The sequence below is a fragment of the Chiloscyllium punctatum genome, chromosome 45 (assembly GCF_047496795.1).
Source record: "Chiloscyllium punctatum isolate Juve2018m chromosome 45, sChiPun1.3, whole genome shotgun sequence".
NCBI lineage: Eukaryota > Metazoa > Chordata > Chondrichthyes > Orectolobiformes > Hemiscylliidae > Chiloscyllium > Chiloscyllium punctatum.
In genome coordinates this window covers 52721908-52742607 of record NC_092783.1, presented here as the reverse complement: position 1 = coordinate 52742607, position 20700 = coordinate 52721908, and the positions used below count along the sequence as shown (strand labels likewise).

The 20700-nt window shown below is 43.4% G+C and overlaps 1 protein-coding gene across 1 annotated transcript in view; it reads left to right on the top strand.

Annotated features, from left to right (window-relative positions):
- Positions 1-20700, top strand: part of LOC140467116 (polymeric immunoglobulin receptor-like) — an 89403-nt gene that overhangs the window by 40235 nt on the left and 28468 nt on the right. Inside the window, exons 8-10 of the mRNA XM_072563182.1 lie at positions 952-1281; positions 9718-10041; positions 16456-16516. Coding sequence (XP_072419283.1) covers positions 952-1281; positions 9718-10041; positions 16456-16516 — 715 coding nt within the window. The remainder of the gene's footprint in view (positions 1-951; positions 1282-9717; positions 10042-16455; positions 16517-20700) is intronic.

Sequence of the window (20700 nt, the reverse complement as noted above, 5' to 3'; positions counted from 1 at the left end):
TGGCAATTAGTCCCATTGAATAACTCACCTATTCACTTTTCAAAACAAAATAGCCACCGAGTTAACTAGTGGGGCAAAGGGGTGTTAAATTTTAAAATAACTTTTGCTTTTAATTTTCTAAAGGAAAGAAAGGAGATCCTCTGCCTAAACAAATTAATAAGGCTTTCAAGCTGAACACTGCACAGAAGTAACATCCAGTGAAACTTGCAAATGATGCACAAGTCTGGCTGTTTTTGTGTATCTCAAAACAACGCTCCAGTACAACCATTGTATTCATTTCCAGGTTTAAACAAACTGACCACTTACAAATTCAGCATGTAACAGGATCATTTCAGCCAGACCAGTCAGAATTTCCACCATGCCCACTTAATCACACGAGGTCTTACAAACCCACCATAGGTCAGATTATAAAAATGCAGTTGTAAATCAATCTGCTAGGACATACTATGGTACACCTCAGTCACAGGTGAGACTTCCTTTAGCCTCAGGTTCTGGGCATCACTTGTTATGGCAAGCGTTTAATACCTATCCCTAATTGCCCAGAGGGCAGTTAAGAGTTAGCCATATTCCTGTGGATCTGGAATTACAGTGGGCCAGACCAGGTAAGGATGACAGATTTTCTTCCCTGAAGGAAATTAGTCAACCAAATTATTTTCTTTCCAACAATGGAAATCATTAGATCCTTAATATCCAGACTCATTATTGAATGAACTTTCACCACCTGCCATAGAGAGCCCCTGGAACATGAACAGTTTCTAGATTAACAGTCCAGTGATAATAGCACTAGGCTATTGGCTCCATATTAACTTGAATACAGATCTTCCAACACAATGGTAGGAACATTACCATTGTCCCACAAGATGCTCTAAGCCACACTCCAAATGGTTGTGACATTACACCAGCAGGTTTTTTTCAAATCTTAACACAGCCCATTTCTTTCTGCCCTGACAGGATCATACGGAGTTAAGGCACCAAATGAAGTGAACGGAAGGTTAGGAGGCTCCATCACTATCAACTGCCAGTACAACATAGCAAGGAACAGAGATTCCGAGAAGTATTGGTGTAAGGGAAGGTGGAGATTTTCATGCACTGTGTTGGCGTCCACTCAAAGAATACAGCAGGAAAGACCCAGTAGACTGTTCATTATGGACAATCAAACCAGTGGGGTATTTTCAGTAACAATGCAGCAATTATCGCTGGAAGATGCAGGATGGTATTTTTGTGGGATAATAAAGGAGGGCACTGATGAAATGGCTGATGTTAAATTGAATATTCTCCAAGGTAAGCTGAGTAACTAATAAGAGACCATAGACCACAAGACACAGGAGCAGAAGTTAGGCCATTCAGCCCATCGCGTCTGCTCTGCCATTCAATCATGGCTAATAAGTTTCTCAAGCGCATTCTCCCACTTTCTCCCTGTAACCCTTGAACCCCTTGACCACTCAAGAACCTATCTACTTCAGTCTTAAAATATGCTCAATGACCTGGCCTCCACAGCCTTCTGTGGCAATGAATTCCATAGCTTCACCACTCTCTGGCTGAAGTTTCTCCTTCTCTCCATTCCATAAAGGTCTTCCCTTTGCTCTAAGGCTCCAGCCCATTCATTGACCGTTTATTCACTTCAAGCACATTGTAAAAATTCCAATAACAGAACAATTCACTATTTGTTATCGGTTTAAACAGAAAAGGTCCTTACATTTGTTCAATTAAAAAAAGGTTTAAAACAAGGATAGAGAATGCTGGAGAAACTCAGCAGGTCTGGTGGCATCTGTAGACAAAAACAGATCTTTCAGAAAATAAAGGTTCTTTGGACTTCAATTGTATATGCAGGCTAAATCAATACCCCACATTTGAATGATGGAGTGGAAAAAATCAGATTAAAAAAAAGTGCTACATGATTAAAAAGCAGATACAGTCAGTAACTATGCAGATAAAACCTTCCACAGAACTGAACTTTGAAAAGTAAAACAGGAAAACACATTGGTGCAGGAGGAAGGGACAGGGTGAGAAGTGAACACAAGAATAACAATGTGCATCAAGTTATAGAGAATAGTTACAGCAGGAAACATTCAGCCCATCACAAGTACACTGGCTCGCTGAATGAGCAGTTCATGTAGTACCATTCCCTTGCAATCTTCCCTTCCAGATAATAATCCAACTCCTTCCTAAAAACCGCAATTGAACCTGGATCCAATGCACTTTCAGGCATCCCATTCCTGTTCTTTCATGGTGTATAAATATTTCTGTCTATATCCCCATTGCATTTTTCCCCCCCAATTTTCCTTAAATCGGTGGCCCCTCATTCTCACCACAAGTGGGACTGATTTTCGTTTAATTACTGTCCGGAGTAATTTTGAACACATCTCAAATCTCCTCTCACTCTCCATTCTCCAAGGAAAACAGAGCTAAACTCTCAATTTTAAGTCCATTACTGAAGTTCATGCCTGAAGCCATTTAGGACTTTCTGCACTCTGGTAAGGCATTCATGTAACTATGGAATAAAGGATATTTATGGTTTGGTGTGGGAAGTGGAGTCAATTAAGCAATGCAATGTAATTGATGAAAGCTGTCAGGAATTGTGATGTGAAGTAACATACTGCAGACAGTTGCTGGTATCTGCACAAAGTCCAGAGACAAATAGAGGGAAGAATCATATGAAACAGTTTGGGAGAAATTGGAAATTTGGTCAAATTCTCAAATGCAGAAACAGAAAAAAGCAAAAACTTTCAAACATTCATCTGACTTGGCTTGGACATCGGAGAAATGAGAACTGCAGATGCTGGAAAAACACCACAGGCCAGACAGCATCCAAGGTGCAGGGGAATTGATGAAGGGCATGGGTAACGTTGCTGTCTTGTGGGGACAGGGTAATGTAGACAGCTTTCAGTCCCCATGCGAAAGCTAATATTTCTTCTAAAGGAATAATCAGCTGATTATGGTTCAATGAGCTGGCAGTTGTTGTGTTGCAAAGTTTTTAAAGTACAAAATGTAAATAGAAAGTGATGACTAAGAAAAAGCCAAAATGGAAATAACAGGAAAACAAGTTAGGGAAGTTACCATGAGTGTATGTAACATTTAGCTTAGACCTGCCATTTTGCAATTTCCACTTCTGGTTCTTCTTTCCTCGCCCACTAATTTACCAGCTGCAGATTTGTGCCTTTATTTTGGTTAAAAGTGAAGCAAGAGATAGCCAAGACAGTTCAGTGCTCAAAGAGTAGTTCTGTAACTGTCCATGAGAAATGGGAACAGGAGTAGACCTTTCAGCCCCTGCAGTCTGTTCTGCCATTCAATAGGATTATGGCTAAGGAATATCTGATTAATCACTTTCCTATCTTTCTCCTACAACCCTTGATTCCCTCAAACCAAGAAATTCTCAACTTTAAATGTACACAAGTGCTCTGCTCCCACAGCTGTGGAAAGGAGTTTCCCAATCCTGGAGAAGAGATTCCTCCTTATCTCAGGAATAATTTGATATCCCCTTATTCTGCAATGATTCATCTGGTCAGACTCATGAGGGGAACATCTCAGCATTTACCCTGTCAAGTCCCTCAAGAATCACATATTTCAAGTGAGATCATATTTCTTTAGAAAGATGAATAGTATCCCAAGCTGTTTAGCCTTTGCTCATAAGACAGTTCCTCCATACTAGGGGAGTCACCCTAGTGAATATCTTTCCTTCAATAAAGGGAGGAAAACTGTACAATTGCATTAAGACTTCTCTACTTTTGTATTCCCATAAATACTGTCTTCCTAGGTGAATTTTAAAAATCATCAATTCTAGAAGTCTGAAAACTGGAAAGGCTGAAAATAGTCAGCTTCAGCAGCATCTGCAAAGAGAAATACAGTTAACTATTCAGATTTATGGCTTTAGAATTCTGATTGTCAACCTGAAAAATGAAAAAGGCCATTATCCCATCTCCTTACTTGTACACTGGCTATGGCCAATTCCCTGAATTGGATTCAGGATCTGTGTTTGAGAATTTTTTGGTTTATTCCCTGCTTCCCCCACACTCTTGGCTAACAGCAGTTATTTGGTGTGCAGATATAGTGTGAAGAACAGGGAATAAGATTTTAGTACATGTGGAAGGAAACAATCACTGCCCTTCTTGAAAAGGAGCATGCTGCATGATCAAGTGAGGGGGAGAATCTACTGTTTAGATCTTTTATTCTAAAGTAACCAAACACATTCCACTACCCTACTCCATTTAACCCTGACTAATGAACCCAACTTCCCAATCGCTGGGCACATGGCCAATTCACCTAGCCTGCATGTTTGGACTGGGAAGAAACCAGAGCATGAAGACAGACATGGGGAGAACATGCAAACTCCAGATGGTTACCTGAGGCTGGAGTTGAACCCAAGTCCCCAGTGCTATGAGGCAGTGCCAACCACTGAACCGTCATGCTACCCCATTAAGTGGTTTATTTTTTCAAATTACCCCCACACTACTGCCTATCTGCAGTAGACTAAGTTTACTTAACTGTTTGTATGCAAGAGACAGCCATTTTTATAATAGAGAGCAGCAAAACCAGGCCCCAAACCTTACCATTCAACCAGTTTACAGGAAAATGAGGACAAACCCCAAATCCCAGTTAAGCATGAAAAGACAGCAATGACATTTGTACATAAAGATAATCCAGTTACATAGGAACCATGCCTGCAATACAGACCTACAAGCCCCCATCCCTCCCACCTTCTGACCTCTAAGGCAGCCCACCCCTACACCTTCCAGGTCTGTCCACCCCATGCTCCTAGTTCTGTCTGCCCTGACACCTTTTGGCCACCTCTAGGACAATCCACCCTAGAACCTGCCTGGGGTGACAGCACACAGGACAGCTGCTCACCTGGCTCTGTCTGCCCCTACATACCATTGGGCTCACCCACCCTGATCCACCATCTGGCATGGGACTACCCTGACCCCTCTAGGACACCCAGTCCAAATTACCCCTTTAGAAGGATGCTCAAAATGGCCTACCCATGTTCTGGCTCAAGGCAACTGGCATCAGGGTAGCCTGCACACCCTCCAACTTTCAGGATGGCCTACAACCTTCAGGTTCACAATGGCCTACCCACCCTCCAGCTCAGCCAGCTTTCAGGACAACCCATAAGCCTCAGCTTGTAGGACTGCCAGACCCAGGGACAAGACTGCAGGTAATAAGCTCAAGAAACATGATAAGAGTTAATTGTTACAAACAGTCTATTTAGACTCTGTACCAGAAAGGAGTCCTTGAAAAGAGAGAGTCAGTTCTCAGGAACAGAATCCACTCCAGTTCACAGCATGTGTTGTCAGACAGTACACTCCAACTGCAGAATCCACTGCTAAGAATAGGTCCACAAAGGGCAGAGTCCACTCCCAAAGGCAACAAATGCCCACCCCACAGCACACATGTTCAGTCTCCATGAAGCCCTGGCACATCCTTGGAGACCCAGGGCCACTCACAGGAACACTACATTTTAAAGGTATTTAACAGGGGTTTTGATCCACTCCTGAAGGCAAGATCTTCTCCAAATCTCCAGGATACAGCAAGTGCTCACCTCCCAGCACAGGTGTTCAATCTTTGGAGGCTCAGTCCCAGGGCTAGGCCTCCCCACAGGAACAGCTCCTCTGGTAAAATGTCTTCCAGAAGGGTTCAGTCCAAAGTGAAGACAAAAAAAAACTAGAGTCCAAGGGCTAAATCCTACCATAAAATCCACTTACTCTTTTCTCCCTTTGAGGGAAGGAGAACAGGCTGTAACCAGCCAGGAACAATCCCCTAATGAGAACCAAGTCACACCTGAAACATTGTATGCATCAGGAGTTTAGAAATCAGTCCTCACTAAAGGAGTGCCAGTTAAACTGGCTAAATAATTCAGCCAGTTCAAGAACCTGGTTTCTCAAAAAAGCAGAAACCACCAGTAACACTGACTGCTGGCTGGGCCTCAGTCAGTCAATCTCCTAAAAGACCTCTGAATCTCCTGTTTGTGTCAGCCAGGGCTTTCCTGATTGTGTAGTCCAGCCAGTAGTCAGTAGGACTCTGTCCCAGGATAACAGTAACAGTCTCAAACTGAGGGGGTCTGAATTTCATTTTTGTTTTATTAAGTTAGAGTTTACAAAATCCAGTTAACATTTACAGCTGTAAAACAGTAATTTTACAAGGGAGAAGAACAGCAAAGCCAGGCCCCAAACCCTACTGTTCAACTAGTTTAGAGAGATGAGGACAAACCTCAAATCCCAGCTCCACATATGATGAGTGACATGACATTTGTGCATAAAGCCAATCCAGGTGCAGACAATATAGACCCAGCAAGCCCCCATCCCTCCCACCTTCTGACCACTAGGCAGCCCACCCCTACAGCTTCCAGGTCTCTGTCCACCCCATGCCCCTTCGGCCACCTCTGGGGCAGCCCACCCCAGTACCTGCCCAGGGTGACTGCTGAAGATAGCTACCTGCCTTCTGGCTGTCTGCCCCTACATACCATTGGGTACTCACCCACCCCAATACACCATTGGTGAGTGGGCTACCCTGACCTTCCAGCCACCTCTAGGACAGCCCATCCCCTTCCGGGGGCAGGGAGGGGGGGGAGAGAGAAAGAGAAGGAGGGTGTGCAGGGTAACCCACAAGCCTTCTGGCTCTCTGCTGAGACCTTGCAACCACCTCTAGGAGGGCCTGTCCCAATCACCTTCTCAGGAAGATAGCACTCAACGGCCTACATACCATCTGGCTCTTGGGGCGACTGGCATCAGGGTGGCCTACCCCCTCTGGCTTTCAGGATGAGGCATGAGCCTCCCAGCTCACAATAAGACCTGCCAGAGCCAGGGACAAAACAGTGCAGGTGGTAGACCCAGCAATACAGATAATTACTAAAGTCCTTTTTGGCACAGTCTAAATAGAGTTTTCAAAATAAGAGTTCATTCCCAGAAATGGAGTCCACTCCAGTCTGAGGTGCATTGTCCAAAATGGAGTCCACTCCTGAAGTAGCAAATGCCCACCCCACAGGTGGGCAGTCTCTATGGAGTCCTGGCCCAGCCTTTGAATACCAGGCCCACTCAGGAACATAGTACATTGTACAGGTGCTGTTAACTCTGATTTGGTCCACTCCTGAAGCAGAAGTCTTCTCCCAAACTCCAAGATACAGCAAGTGCTCTCCTCCCAGTGCACAGGTGTTCAATCGTTAGAGGCCCAGTCTTAGGCCTCTCCACAGGAACAGCTCCTCTGTTAAAGTATGTCTTCCACAAGGGCTCAGTCCCAACACCAATAAAAAATGAAGACGTACAAAAAACAAACTAGAGTCCAAGGGCTAGGCCCTACCACAAAATTAACATTGTCCTTTTCTCAAAAAAAGAAGAGTAACAGGTTGTAACCAGCCAGTGAAACAACAATCCCCGAATGAGAACTGAGCTACACCTGAAACACATTATGTACATCAGGAGTTTAACAATCAGCCCTCACTAAAAGGAGTGCCAGTTAACAAACTGGCTAAATAATTCAGCCAGTTCAGGAATCAGTTTTCCCTCCCTTAAAAAAAGCAGAAACTAACATACTGCCTGTAGCCCAGCCAGCACAGTCAGTCCCCTAAACTGAGGGGACTTGGAATCTCCTGTTCATAATATTTTGAACAAATTACAAAACAATTTACAAAAAAAGTTAACATTTACAGCTATTTACCACAGCAATTTTACAAGGGAGAGCAGCAGCAAAGCCAGGCCACAAACCCTACCGTTCAACCAGTTTACAAGGATTGGAAGACAAACCACAAATCCCAGTTTCAAATATAAGACAGCAATGACCTTTATATTGACAATCCAGTTACATAAAGTATAGACAATACAGACCCAACAAGCCCCTGTCCCTCCCACCTTCCAGTCTCTAAGGCAGCCCACCCCTACACACCTTCTGACTCAATCTATTATGCCCTTTCCAATTCAGTCCACCCTGACACCTTTTAACCACCTCGAGGTCAGCCCACCCCAGTACCTGCCTGGGGTGACAGCACTGAGGACAGCTACCCACCTTCTGGCTCTGTCTACCCCTATGTACCATTGGGCTCTCACCCACCCTGATGCATCTCCAGCCACTGGGCTATCCTGACGCCTTCCAGCCACCTCTAGGATAGCCCATCCCCTTCTCTGGGATTACAGCATGCAGGGTAGCCCACAAGCCACCTGGCTCTCAGCTGCTGACACCTTTTGACCACCTCTAGGACAGCCCATCCCAATTACCCCTTCTCAGGACAACAGCACTCAGAACAGCCAATCCACCATCTGGCTCAGGGCAACTGGCATCAGGGTGGCCTACCCAACTTCTGGCTTTCAGGAAGGCCTACCAACCTTCAGGTTCACAGGATGGCCTACACACCCTCCAGGTGTCAGGGTGACAGCTTTCAGGACAACCCATGAGCCTCCCAGCTCACAGTAAGGTCTGCCAGACCCAGGGACACAAGACAGTGCAGGTGATAGACCCAGGAAACACCACAATACAGTTAATTACCAAAAACAAAGAAATTCCTTTCTAGTACACAGTCCAAATCTATAGTCCTCAAAATACAGAATCCATTTCCAGGAAGACTCCACTCCAGTAGAAAATGTACATTGGCAGAATGAGAGTCCACTCCAAACTACAGAGTCCATTGCTAATAAGAGTCCACTCCTGAAGGCAGCAAATGCACAACCCACAGCACACAGGTGTTCAGTCCCCATAGAGTCCTGGCCCACTCACAGGAACAGTACATTGTACAGGTAGTTAACCCACAGGGGTTTGGTCCACTCCTAAAGGAAAGGTGTTCTCCCAAACTCCAGGATACAGCAAGTGCTCTCCTCCCAGCACACACACAGGTATTCAGTCTTCAGAGGCCCAGTCCCAGGGCTAGGCCTCCCCATAGGAATAGCTCCTCTGGTCAAATGTCTGTCTGCCACAAGGGTTCAGTCCAAACACCAATAAAAAAGTGAAGACACATACAAAAAGCAAAGAACACTAGAGTCCAAGGGCTAAGCCCTACCACAAAATTAACATTGTCCTTTTCTCAAAAAGAGAAGAGTAACACAGGCTATAACCAGCCAGTGAAACAACAATCCCCTAATGAGAACTGAGCTACACCTGAAACATTATGTGCACCAGGAGTTTAACAACCAGCCCTCACTAAAAGGAATACCAGTTCACAAACTGGCTAAATAATTCAGCCAGTTCAGAATCAGATTGCCACCCCAGATAAAAGCAGAAACATACTGCCTGTAGCCCAACCAACATAGAGTCAGTCCCCTAAAGCAAGGGGACTTTGAATTTCCTGTTTATATCTGTCACTCAGGGCTCCTTAATTGGCCCAGGTTAACAACCCCATTGAGATCCACCTGGTTCCAATCGCCATAATAACTAACTTAATATTTGCATATACTGTCATCTACTGAGCATTTTAAGGATTTTTTTATTTTAGGAAAGAAGTGAACTGTTTTGACCAGAAGCAAAATAAATTATTTAATACCGTGCATAAGATTTTTGTTTAACTGGTAAAGCCAATAAGAACTTGAACAATCTTGGAAAAAACTAATTTTAATCATTGGTGGAACAAAAGGAATGAATGACGGGGATAATTACTTTCAGATAACCAATATGGGAATGATTGGCTATATTACTCACTTTCTGTGCTATAAAATTCCTAGATTCTGAAATACTTGTCACTGTTTTACTAGCATGTATTCTGCTTGATGTTAAGTGGTTATATATTGTTCTTTATTCTTGCAGCTGGATTGACTGGGCTAAGACAAGTGTACGGGACTTTAGGAGATGGTGTCACTGTTGAATGCCAGTATCAAGTGCCATATTACAAGACCCATGGAAAATACCTGTGTAAGGGGTCAGAGAGGAAATCGTGTATTGTGATAGCTAGAACTCAAAAACAGAACGCAAACAGCAGTGGAAGGATATCAGCTGTGGATAACCAGAATAGTGGAGTGTTTGCAGTGACCATTACCCAATTAACGATGGAGGATGAGGGACTTTACTGGTGTGGAATCACAATGTTTGGATATGACAGAATGGATCCTTTACAACTGAACATTTTTGAACGTAAGATACATGTTGAATTCTTCTTATAGAGTCAAAGAGATGTACAGCACGGAAACAGACCCTTTGGTCCAACACATCCATGCCGATCATATATCCTAACCTGATCTAGTCCCATTTGCCAGTATTTGGCCCATATCCCTCTAAACCCTTCCTATTCATATACCCATCCAGATGCCTATTAAATGTTGGAATTGTACCAGCCTCCACCACTTCCTCTGGCAGCTCATTCCATACACGTACCACCCTCTGTGTGGAAAAGGGTGCCGCTGAGGTCCCTTTTATATCTTTCTCCTCTCACCCTGAAGCTATGCGCTCTCATTCTGGACTCCCACCCCAGGGAAAAGACCTTGTCTGTTTACCCTATCTGTACCCCTCATGATTTTATAAACCTCTATAAGGTCACCGCTCAGCCTCCAACACTCCAGGAAAGCAGTTTCTACATATGTAAAGTACTAGATATTCTGCTGAGAATAATGGTTGGAACAGATATTATTTGTTTGTAATTAATGTGATCTGTTGGGATTTTGTGCCAGAAAATGGATCTACTGGGCTCTGTCTCAGTCACTGGCAAACACCATGTTCTGTCTAGTGAGTCAGGCATGACGTAGTAGCAGAGAAAGAGGCCAATGTTCTTCTCCCTACCCCAAGCCTTGGACCCGCTAATGCTTTTCTTATCAGCAAAATCTAGGCAGGGTGTGTCCGGAATGTGTAAAATAGCTTCCCAAAAATTGCATGAGCTATATCTCCACAGAGACCAGCTGTTGGTGCAATTTATTTCTTTATAAATAGTTTATAAGCATTGACAGCAAGGTGAGTATTTATTACCCATCTCACATTGCCCTTGTGAAGCTGGTAGTGAGACACTTCCCTGTAATGTGACAATCCGAATGGTATAGGTACACATACAGTGCCATTGGAGAAGGAATTCCAAAGGTTTGATCCAGTGACAGTGAAGGAATTGTGATATAGTTTCAAGTCAGGATGGTGTGTGTTTTCAGTTAAGAGTCAATCACTTTATTGTAGGTCTAGACTCATAGGTAGAGCAGACCAAGTAAGGAGAGCAGATTTCCTGCCTAAAGGGATATTAGTGATGGGTTTTTACAACAAGGCTACCATTATGCTATCATCCTGACTTGGAAGTACATCCTCATGTCTTTGGTGTCACTGGGTCAAATCCTGGAGTTCCTTTCCTCCTGGCATTGTGGGTCAATTTGCAGCACATGGATTGTCGTGGTTAAACGTAGCAGCTCACACTACCTTCTCAAGAGGCTTAGGGCAATAAATACTGGCCAGGCAGCAACCTTCACATCACACAAGTGAAAATGAAGACTGTAAAGATTTCAGATTTCAATACTTGCCATTGTGGGATTGTGAATCTATGTCTCCGGAACATCAGGCTTGGTGTCTGGATTATTAATCCAGCAACATTGGCACTACATGAGCACCTCTCCAGTACCACGAAAATTGATTATCTTAAAGATAGAAAAAATGTCCCAAGGTTGTACAGAGGAGCGTAACCATATAAATGTTGGCAGCATACAGACGCTGGTCTGTAATGTCGACACAACTAAAGTAAAAGCAGAATTTGTCACCAAGCCATATATGTGGCTACAGGTTTGGTCAGAGGCAGATTTGAAGGAGCATCTTCAAGGGAGAGAGAAAAGTGGAAGGGTTTAAGGGTAGGATTGTCAAGTGTAAGCTCTTGGCAGTTGAGGACACCATTGTGTGGGTATAGCTCTCAGATTTTAGGAAGGATTGAAGCACAATTGCCTGAGAGATGTTCTTTTAAGGCCACTGTTCAGATAATCTGTTAGGACAAATGGGAACATTGCTTACCATGTTTCATGTGCTGAATGTTTGACACGAAGATACTTTACAAAAGTGGAGAAGTATTTATTTCTACAATACCTCGCTGTAGTTAGAATTGTCTCTGCTGATGTAAACAATCTTGCAGATGACTTTACTTCGCAGACTGGCTTAATTGCAATTTTGGACAATCTCATTTCCTTAACTTATCCTCCTCAAAATTACTTTAAAATGGCAAAATGATCAGTACTCTAGTTAGTTTGTAATCAATGTCATTTGGTGTGAATTTTACTAATATACTTGTCTCATATTTAGTATCTAATATCGCTGGGTTCTTCACCCATGCCAGAAGTGTAGCAGAGTTGGATGAAGGGTGACAATGTCTGACTAATGATGTTTCTCCTAAATACTTTATTGCATTTTTTTCTGACGACCTTAGATTAATGGCCCTTATTTGTGGACTTTTCCACAAATAGAAATACTTTCTCCACTTTTATTTGATAAAACACCTTTGTAGTTTGAAAAAAAGTTTGAATTGAGTAAATATTTATGTTAAGTATAGAACAGATTGGGGATTTTTTTTAGCTGAAGGTTTAATACTTAAATTGAATTAATTTCCATTAAAGTTCAAGCTAACAATCTTATCTATTTTGTCATTACGATCAGGTGTATGATAATGTATAACTGACATGAGGATGTAGGTTATGGCTTTAATGTAATTTAGCCTGAATTCTGCACAGGGAGTCATCACAATCAAATCTGCAATGATTTGCAGCTAAATTGTTAATTAATTTGGCACCATTCACATTTGTCGCTGACACTCTTCAACTGTTTGTTATTTGAAGGATCCACTGAAGTGTACATCATACATGGTTTCCTCAGTTATCCTGAAGTCTATAGGGTTCAATAAAATTCAATCTAAATCAAATGCAGGCACAACATTGCAAACCAAATCATGTATGAACAACATTATTTTTTCAAACTTCTTGCTGGTGATCCTACCGTCAAAACAAAAATGATTTTGAAAAGCAGTATTCTCCTTTTTGAGAAATATGGGCTTAACCACCACCTTCTCAAGAGTAATTAAGGATGGACAACCATAACACCCATATCCTGAGAAAGAATGAATAAAAATGAATATTTGCTCCACCCAATTTTATTTTTTGCTTTTAGTTAATAAATAAAACATACAAACACAGGGAGAAATCATCCACTAGAGAAGACAAACTTGGAATGTCTCATAATCTGAGGAGCATCACTGTGAATCACTATGCGAGCAGGCTGTCATAAAAATTCCAGCTGGGTTATAATTGACATACCAAAGAGGACAAAGCACTGGTTTTAGTGATTTTGCAACGTGACATGAAATAGAAATAGGAGAAAGTGAGGACTGCAGATGCTGGTGATCAGAGTCAAAAAGTATGGCACTGGAAAAGCACAGCAAGTCAGGCAGCATCCGAGGTTCAGGAAAGTCAACACTTCCGACATAAGTCCTTCGTCAGGCACATTCCTGATGAAGGGCTTATCCTTGAAATATCAACTCTCTTGCTCCTTGGATGCTGCCTGACCTGCTGTGATTTTCCAGTGCCACACTTTTTGACTCAGGAAACACAAACAGACATATGACGAGCAATAATTTAATATCAGAACCTGAGCTGTGAAAGCACTTAAATAGGAGGCAATCTAATTTGATCTTATCAAAGTATAAAAGCAATGAAATACAATAAGCACTCAGAATGATCATCGACCTAATTTCAGTCAATCTATGCGGTTCACAAAAATGGTTCAGATGGTAGTCTCACTTGGATAAGAAAATGAATGAAAAAACCACAGACACCATATACCCCTTGGTTTAACTCAGCTGGCTGGACAGTTGGTTTGAGAAGCACTGTAATGCCAACTGTTTGGGTTCATTCCAAACACCAGTTGAGATGATTGCCATGATGGTCTCTCCTTTTGAACCTCTCCCCTCGCCTGAGGCCTCAGTTTAAATCACCATCAGTTGTCTCTGTCTCTCTCTGTAATGAAAGAGCATCTCTCCAGTCAGGCAGGACTATGGCAACTTGACTCGATACCAAACGTGAGGGCCCCACAGAAAGTCAACTAACAGGGCACTGATACCTCAATTTGGAGAGAGGACACTACTGGGGAGACCAAGTGCAGTTGCTAGAATAGTCAGAATTCACAAAAACTAAACAACAGGCTCTGAAAAACAATAGAAACAAAAATCTGCAGATGCTGGAATCCAAGGTAGACAAGCAGGAGACTGGAAGAACACAACAATCCAGGCGGCATCAGGAAGTGGAGGAGTCGACGTTTCAGGTATAATCCTTCTTCCAAACTTCAAAAAACAATAGGCATCCAACAAGTTAATTCCCTTCCCTTGTTAGATTAAACAACGGTGGGTAATGAGGGATCACGGTTCTTTCAAATACAAAGCTCAGGTACCCACTGGTTTGGAACAAAGAACAAAGAACAAAGAAAATTTACAGCCCACGAACAGGCCCTTCAGCCCTCCAAGCCTGAGCCGATCCAAATGTTACTATCTAAATCTGTTGGTCAATTCCTAAGCATTGTATCCATCTGCTCCCCATCTACTCATGCATCTGTCCAGACGCATCTTAAATGATTCTGGATTAGTGGTGCTGGAAGAGCACAGCAGTTCAGGCAGCATCCAAGGAGCAGTGAAATTGACGTTTCGGGCAAAAGCCCTTCGTCAGGAATAAAGGCAGAGAGCCTGAAGCGTGGAGAGATAAGCTAGAGGAGGGTGGGGGTGGAGAGAAAGTAGCATAGAGTACAATAGGTGAGTGGGGGAGGGATGAAGGTGATAGGTCAGAGAGGAGAGGGTGGAGTGGGTAGGTGGAAAAGGAGATAGGCAGGTAGGACAAGTCCAGACAAGTCATGGGGACAGTGCTGAGCTGGAAGTTTGAAACTAGGGTGAGGTGGGGGAAGGGGAAATGAGGAAACTGGTGAAGTCCACATTGATGCCCTGGGGTTGAAGTGTTCCGAGGCGGAAGATGAGGCGTTCTTCCTCCAGGCGTCAGGTGGCGAGAGAGCGGCGGTGAAGGAGGCCCAGGACCTCCATGTCCTCGGCAGAGTGGGAGGGGGAGTTGAAATGTTGGGCCACGGGGCGGTTTGGTTGATTGGTGCGCGTGTCCCAGAGGTGTTCCCTAAAGCGCTCTGTTAGGAGGCGCCCAGTCTCCCCAGTGTAGAGGAGACCGCATCGGGAGCAACGGATACAATAAATGATATTAGTGGATGTGCAGGTAAAACTTTGATGGATGTGGAAGGCTCCTTTAGGGCCTTGGATGGAGGTGAGGGAGGAGGTGTGGGCACAGGTTTTACAGTTCCTGCGGTGGCAGGAGAAGGTGCCAGGATGGGAGGGTGGGTTGTAGGGGGGGCGTGGACCTGACCAGGTAGTCACGGAGGGAACGGTCTTTGCGGAAGGCGGAAAGAGGTGGGGAGGGAAATATATCCCTGGTGATGGGGTATTTTTGGAGGTGGCGGAAATGTCGGCGGATGATTTGGTTTATGCGAAGGTTGGTAGGGTAGAAGGTGAGCACCAGAGGCGTTCTGTCCTTGTTACGGTTGGAGGGGTGAGGTCTGAGGGCGGAGGTGCGGGATGTGGGCGAGATGCATTGGAGAGCATCTTTAACCACGTGGGAAGGGAAATTGCGGTGTCTAAAGAAGGAGGCCATCTGGTGTGTTCTGTGGTGGAACTGGTCCTCCTGGGAGCAGATACAGCAGAGGCGGAGGAATTGGGAATATGGGATGGTATTCTTGCAAGAGGTAGGGTGGGAAGAGGTGTAATCTAGGTAGCTGTGGGAGTCAGTGGGTTTGTAAAAAATATCAGTGTCAAGTCGGTTGTCATTAATGGAGATGGAGAGGTCCAGGAAGGGGACGGAGCCTCTACCACCTCTGTTGGCAAAGCGTTCCAAACGCCCACCACCCTCTGTGTGAAGTACTTGCCACGTGAATCCCCCTTAAACTTTCCACCTATCACCGTGAAAGAATGACCTCTCTTTATCGAATCCTTACCCTGGGAAAAGGCTTGACTCTATCCACCCTGTCTATACCCTTCATGGCTTTGTAAACCTCAATCAAGTCTGCCCTCAATCTCCTTTTTTCTAGTGAAAATAAACCTGATCTACTCAACCTCTCTTCATAGCTAGCACCTTCCATACCAAGCAACATCTTCGTAAACCTTCTGTGCACCGTCTCCAAAGCGTCCACATCCTTTTGGTAATGTGGCGACCAGAACTGTTCGCAGTATTCTAAATGCGGCCAAACCAATGTCTTGTACAATTTTAACATGACCTGCCAGCTCTTACACTCAATATCCCGTCTGATGAAGGCAAGCATACTATATGCCTTCTTGACCACTCTATCCACCTGTGCAGCAACCTTCAGGCTACATTGGACCTGCACTCCCAGATCTCTCTGCCCATCAACTTTTCCCAAGACTCTTCCATTCATTGTATAATTGGCTCTATAATTAGACTTGCCTAAATGCATCACCTCACATTTGGACTAGATGTTGTGTATGGGAAATCTGTAGCTGGAGATCTGCTATTCCACTGTTATTATCTGTTGTTACTGTTTTTACAGCTCTTACAACAACAGCACTGCCTGATGACTCTCAGATAGGAATGGTCTTCAAAAATGAAAGGTATCTTTATGAATCAATAAATAAGTGAATAAAGTTAATATTGTTTCAATATTTACAGAAGAGCTTTGATATTCTATACTGATGTTATGCTGTTCTAATATAAATGCAATAACTAGCTACTCCTTTTTCACATTTGTTAGGTCTTCACGGAAAATGCCTCTTGACACCCTCAAAACAGAGCAGAAGTGGGTACTGCAGATGCTGGAGATTAAAGGCAAGATTAGAGTGGTGCTGGAAAAGCATAGCAGGTCAGGCAGCATCCGAGGAGCAGGAAAATAGATGTTTTTGGCAAAAGCCTGATGAAGGGCTTTTGCACAAAACCTCGATTTTCCTGCTCCTCGGATGTTGCCTGATCAGCTGTGCGTTTCCAACACCAGTCTAATCTTGACCCTCAAAATGGAGCAGAAATGGGATTGAGGAATGCTGGAATTGGCAGGGGAGACGGGCAATAAGTACTGCAAAACTAACAGGATTTAGTTTCGACTAGGATCTGCCATTGTAATACACTGAGTTTGTTCAGTATCCTGCTGTCTTACACTGCACAATCTAAGTTGCTAACACAACATCAGGAGCAGTCCATTCAATCTGCCAAGCCTCCTCCACCTTTCAATTAGATCATAGCTGGTCATCTATCACAACTCTCCTTTCATGCATTATCTCCATATCCCTTCATGTCATGATTTTACAAAAACTTTTATCTTGAACTTTCTCAATGATTGATTTTCCCTACTCTTCAAAGTTGAGAATTCCAAAGATTTAGTGCCCTCAAAGTGGAGAAAAATCCCTCCTCTTGTCAGTCTCAAATGGCCTATTTGTTATCCTGAGATTATACCCCCTAGTTTTAGACCCACCAAACAGGGGAAAAACTTTTTCTACATCCACTCTGTCTGCCATGGAAGAACTTTGTAAAGTAACTAAGTTGGTAGGTTTTGCATCAAGTCTCGCATACTCAAATATTCAGCGGTTTCCCCAATGTTAATTTCCTTTTGATGATTTAATATGCTGTGGCTTCCGCTAGGTTGAAACTGTAACATTGAAGTCTACTTTCAGATTGTGGTTTGAAAGAGACAACTTTGTAACCGCAGATTTTCCTTTGCACCCCACTGTCAACATATCCTGAAAGTACAGAATCAAACCTTACATTGCAGTAAATTAAGACAAAAAAAAAATCTAGGCCCAGCTACAATGTGGTTAATACTTGAAACAGATAGGAAGTGAGACAATTGTGTCTCAAAGTAAATCTGACCCTTACCTTCCTTTTCAAATCAGATAAGCTTTTGAAATGTTATCCTAGGTAACTGATGAAGAAGTCTAAGGGTTTTAAGTATGCGTCAGTACCATTATACACCACAATAACAAGTTCCGCTTTTTACAAATATTTGTCCAATTGGCACTTAACGCATGGAATGTCATAGAGGTGCAGCCAAAAGTTTAATCTTCATCTGCGAATGATGGACTTTAACTTTTTTTTTTCAAAGCTAAAGATTCCAGAATCCCCATTTAAAAATTGGTTATGTTTCGAGCAGGGGAAATTGGCTCCCTTTTTAACCATCACAATGGAAAATAGAGTCATAGAGGTGTACAGCACAGAAACAGACTCTTCCGTCCAACCCATCCATGCTGACCAGATATTCCAAACCAATCTAGTCCCACCTGCCAGCACCCGGCCCATATCCTTCTAAACCCTTCTATTCATATACCCGTCCAGAAGCCTTTTAAATGTTGCAATTGTACCAGCCTCCAACACTTCCTCTGGCAGCCCTTTCCACAAGCGCACCACCGTCTATTTGAAAAAGTTGCCCCTTAGGTCCCTTTTATATCTTTCCCCTCTCACCCTAATCCTATGCCCTCTAGTTCTGGACTCCCCCATCCCAGGGAAAAAGCCTTGTTTATTTATCCTATCCATGCCCCTCATGATTTTATAAACCTTTATAAGGTCACCTCTCAGCCTCCAACACTCCGGGGAAAACACCCCCAGCATGTTCAGCCTCTCCCTATAGCTAAAATACTCCAACCCTGGCAACATCCTTGTAATTCTTTTCTGAACCCTTTCAATTTCATAGCATCCTTCCGATAGGAAGGAGACCAGAATTGCACACAATATTCCAAAAGTGGGCCAACCAATGTCCTGTACAGTCACAATATGACCTCCCAACTCCTGTACTCAATATTCTAATCAATACAGGAAAGCATACCAAACACCTTCTTCACTATCCTATCTACTTGTGACTCTACTTTCAAGGAGCTATAAGCCTGCACTCCAAGGTCCCTTTGTTCAGCAACACTCCCTAGGACTTTACCATTAAGTGTATAAGTCCTGCCAAGATTTGCTTTCCCAAAATGCAGGTCCTCGCATTTATCTAAATTAAACTCCATCTACCACTCCTCAAAGATAATGTTATTGAACAATTATAAAGGACTTTTTTTTAACAAGAGGGGAGAGGCGGTTGGGCTGGGCCCCCCAATGCCACTTCTCAACTGATGAAGACAGATGCATTTTAAAACAAAACTTGTGTTTGTTTTACCCTGAGTGCTGTAGCCATCAAAAACTGTCACAGGTTTTCTTGTAAGTTTTGAAAAAGATAAATGTTTATTCTTCAGCAGCTGAATATATCTGCATAAAAAAAAATCCATTCTCTCACTTATACACAACAGGCGTTCATTCAAGAATATCCCTGGGTCCTGATCAGATGTTTCCCAGAACGTTATGAGAAGCTACGGAAGTGATTGCTGGGCCCCTTGATATTTGTATCACCGATAGCCACAGGTGACATGCCAGAAGAATGGGGATTGGCTAACATTATGCCATTATATAAGAAAGGCTGGAAGGAAAAGCCAGGGAAATATAGGCCAGTGAGCTTTATGTTAGTGACGGATAAGTTGTTGAAGGAGATTCTAAAGGATAGGATTTACATACATTTGGAAAGGCAAGGGCTACTTAGGGATAGTCATCATATCTTTGTGTGTGGGGAATCATGTCTCACTAAATTGATTGAGTTTTTTGAAGAGGTAACAAAGAAGATTGATGAAGGCAGAGTGCTGGACATAGTCTATATGGACTTCAGCAAAGTGACTGACAAGGTTCCACATGGTAGACTAGTTAGTAAGGTTAGATCACATGGGATCCGGGGGAGCGAGGCAATTAAATCAAAATTTACTTGAAGGTAGGAGACAGCAGGTGGTGGTAAAGGATTGTTTTTCAAACTGGAGGCCTGTAACCAGCAGTGTGCCACAAGAATCAGTGGGCTTTTCATCATTTATATAAATAATTTGGATGAGAAAATGGGGTGTGAATATATGAACATGGTTACTAAGTTTGCGAATGACACCATATTAAGTAGCATAGTTGACAACAAAGAAGATTATCTCAAAGTTCAACTGGACCTTGATCATATGAGCCAGAGAGTGGCAGACAGAGTTTAATTTAAATAAATGTAAGGTGCTACACTTTAGTAAGGCAAACCAAGGCAGGACTTATAAAGTTAATGGTAGGGCCCTGCTGAATAAGGAGGTCTAGGGGTGCAGGTGCATAGATCCTTGAAAGTGAGTTGCAGGTAAATAGGGTGGTGAAGAAGGTGTTTGACACACTTGCCTTCAATGGTCAGAAGACTGAGTTTAGGAGTTGGGGTGTCATGTTGCAGCTGTACAGGACATTGGCGAAGCTGCTTTTGGAATATTGCATACAATTCTGGTTGCCCTTCTAGAGTAAAAGATGCTATTAGACTTGAGAGGGTGCACAAACGTTTTACAAGGATGTTGCCGGGTTTGAAGGGTTTGAGTTATAGGAAGCAGCTGAATTGGCGAGGGTGATTTTCCTGGAGCAGTGAAGACTGAGGGATGACCTTAGAGTCATAGAGCCATAGAAATGTACAGCACAGACACAGACCCTTCGGTCCGACCCGTCCATGCCGACTAGATATCCCAAGCCAATCTAGTCCTACCTGACAGCACCCGGCCCATATCCCTCCAAACCCTTCCTATTCATATACCCATCCAGATGCCTTGTAAATGTTGCGATTGTACTGGCTTCCACCACTTCCTCTGGCCGCTCATGAGGGTATGGACAGGGTGAATAGACAAGGACTTTTTCCCAGGACAGGGGAAAAAAACAAGGGGGCATAGGTTTAATATGAGAGGGGAAAGATTTAAAAAGGACCTGAGGGGCAACTTTTTCATGCAGAGGG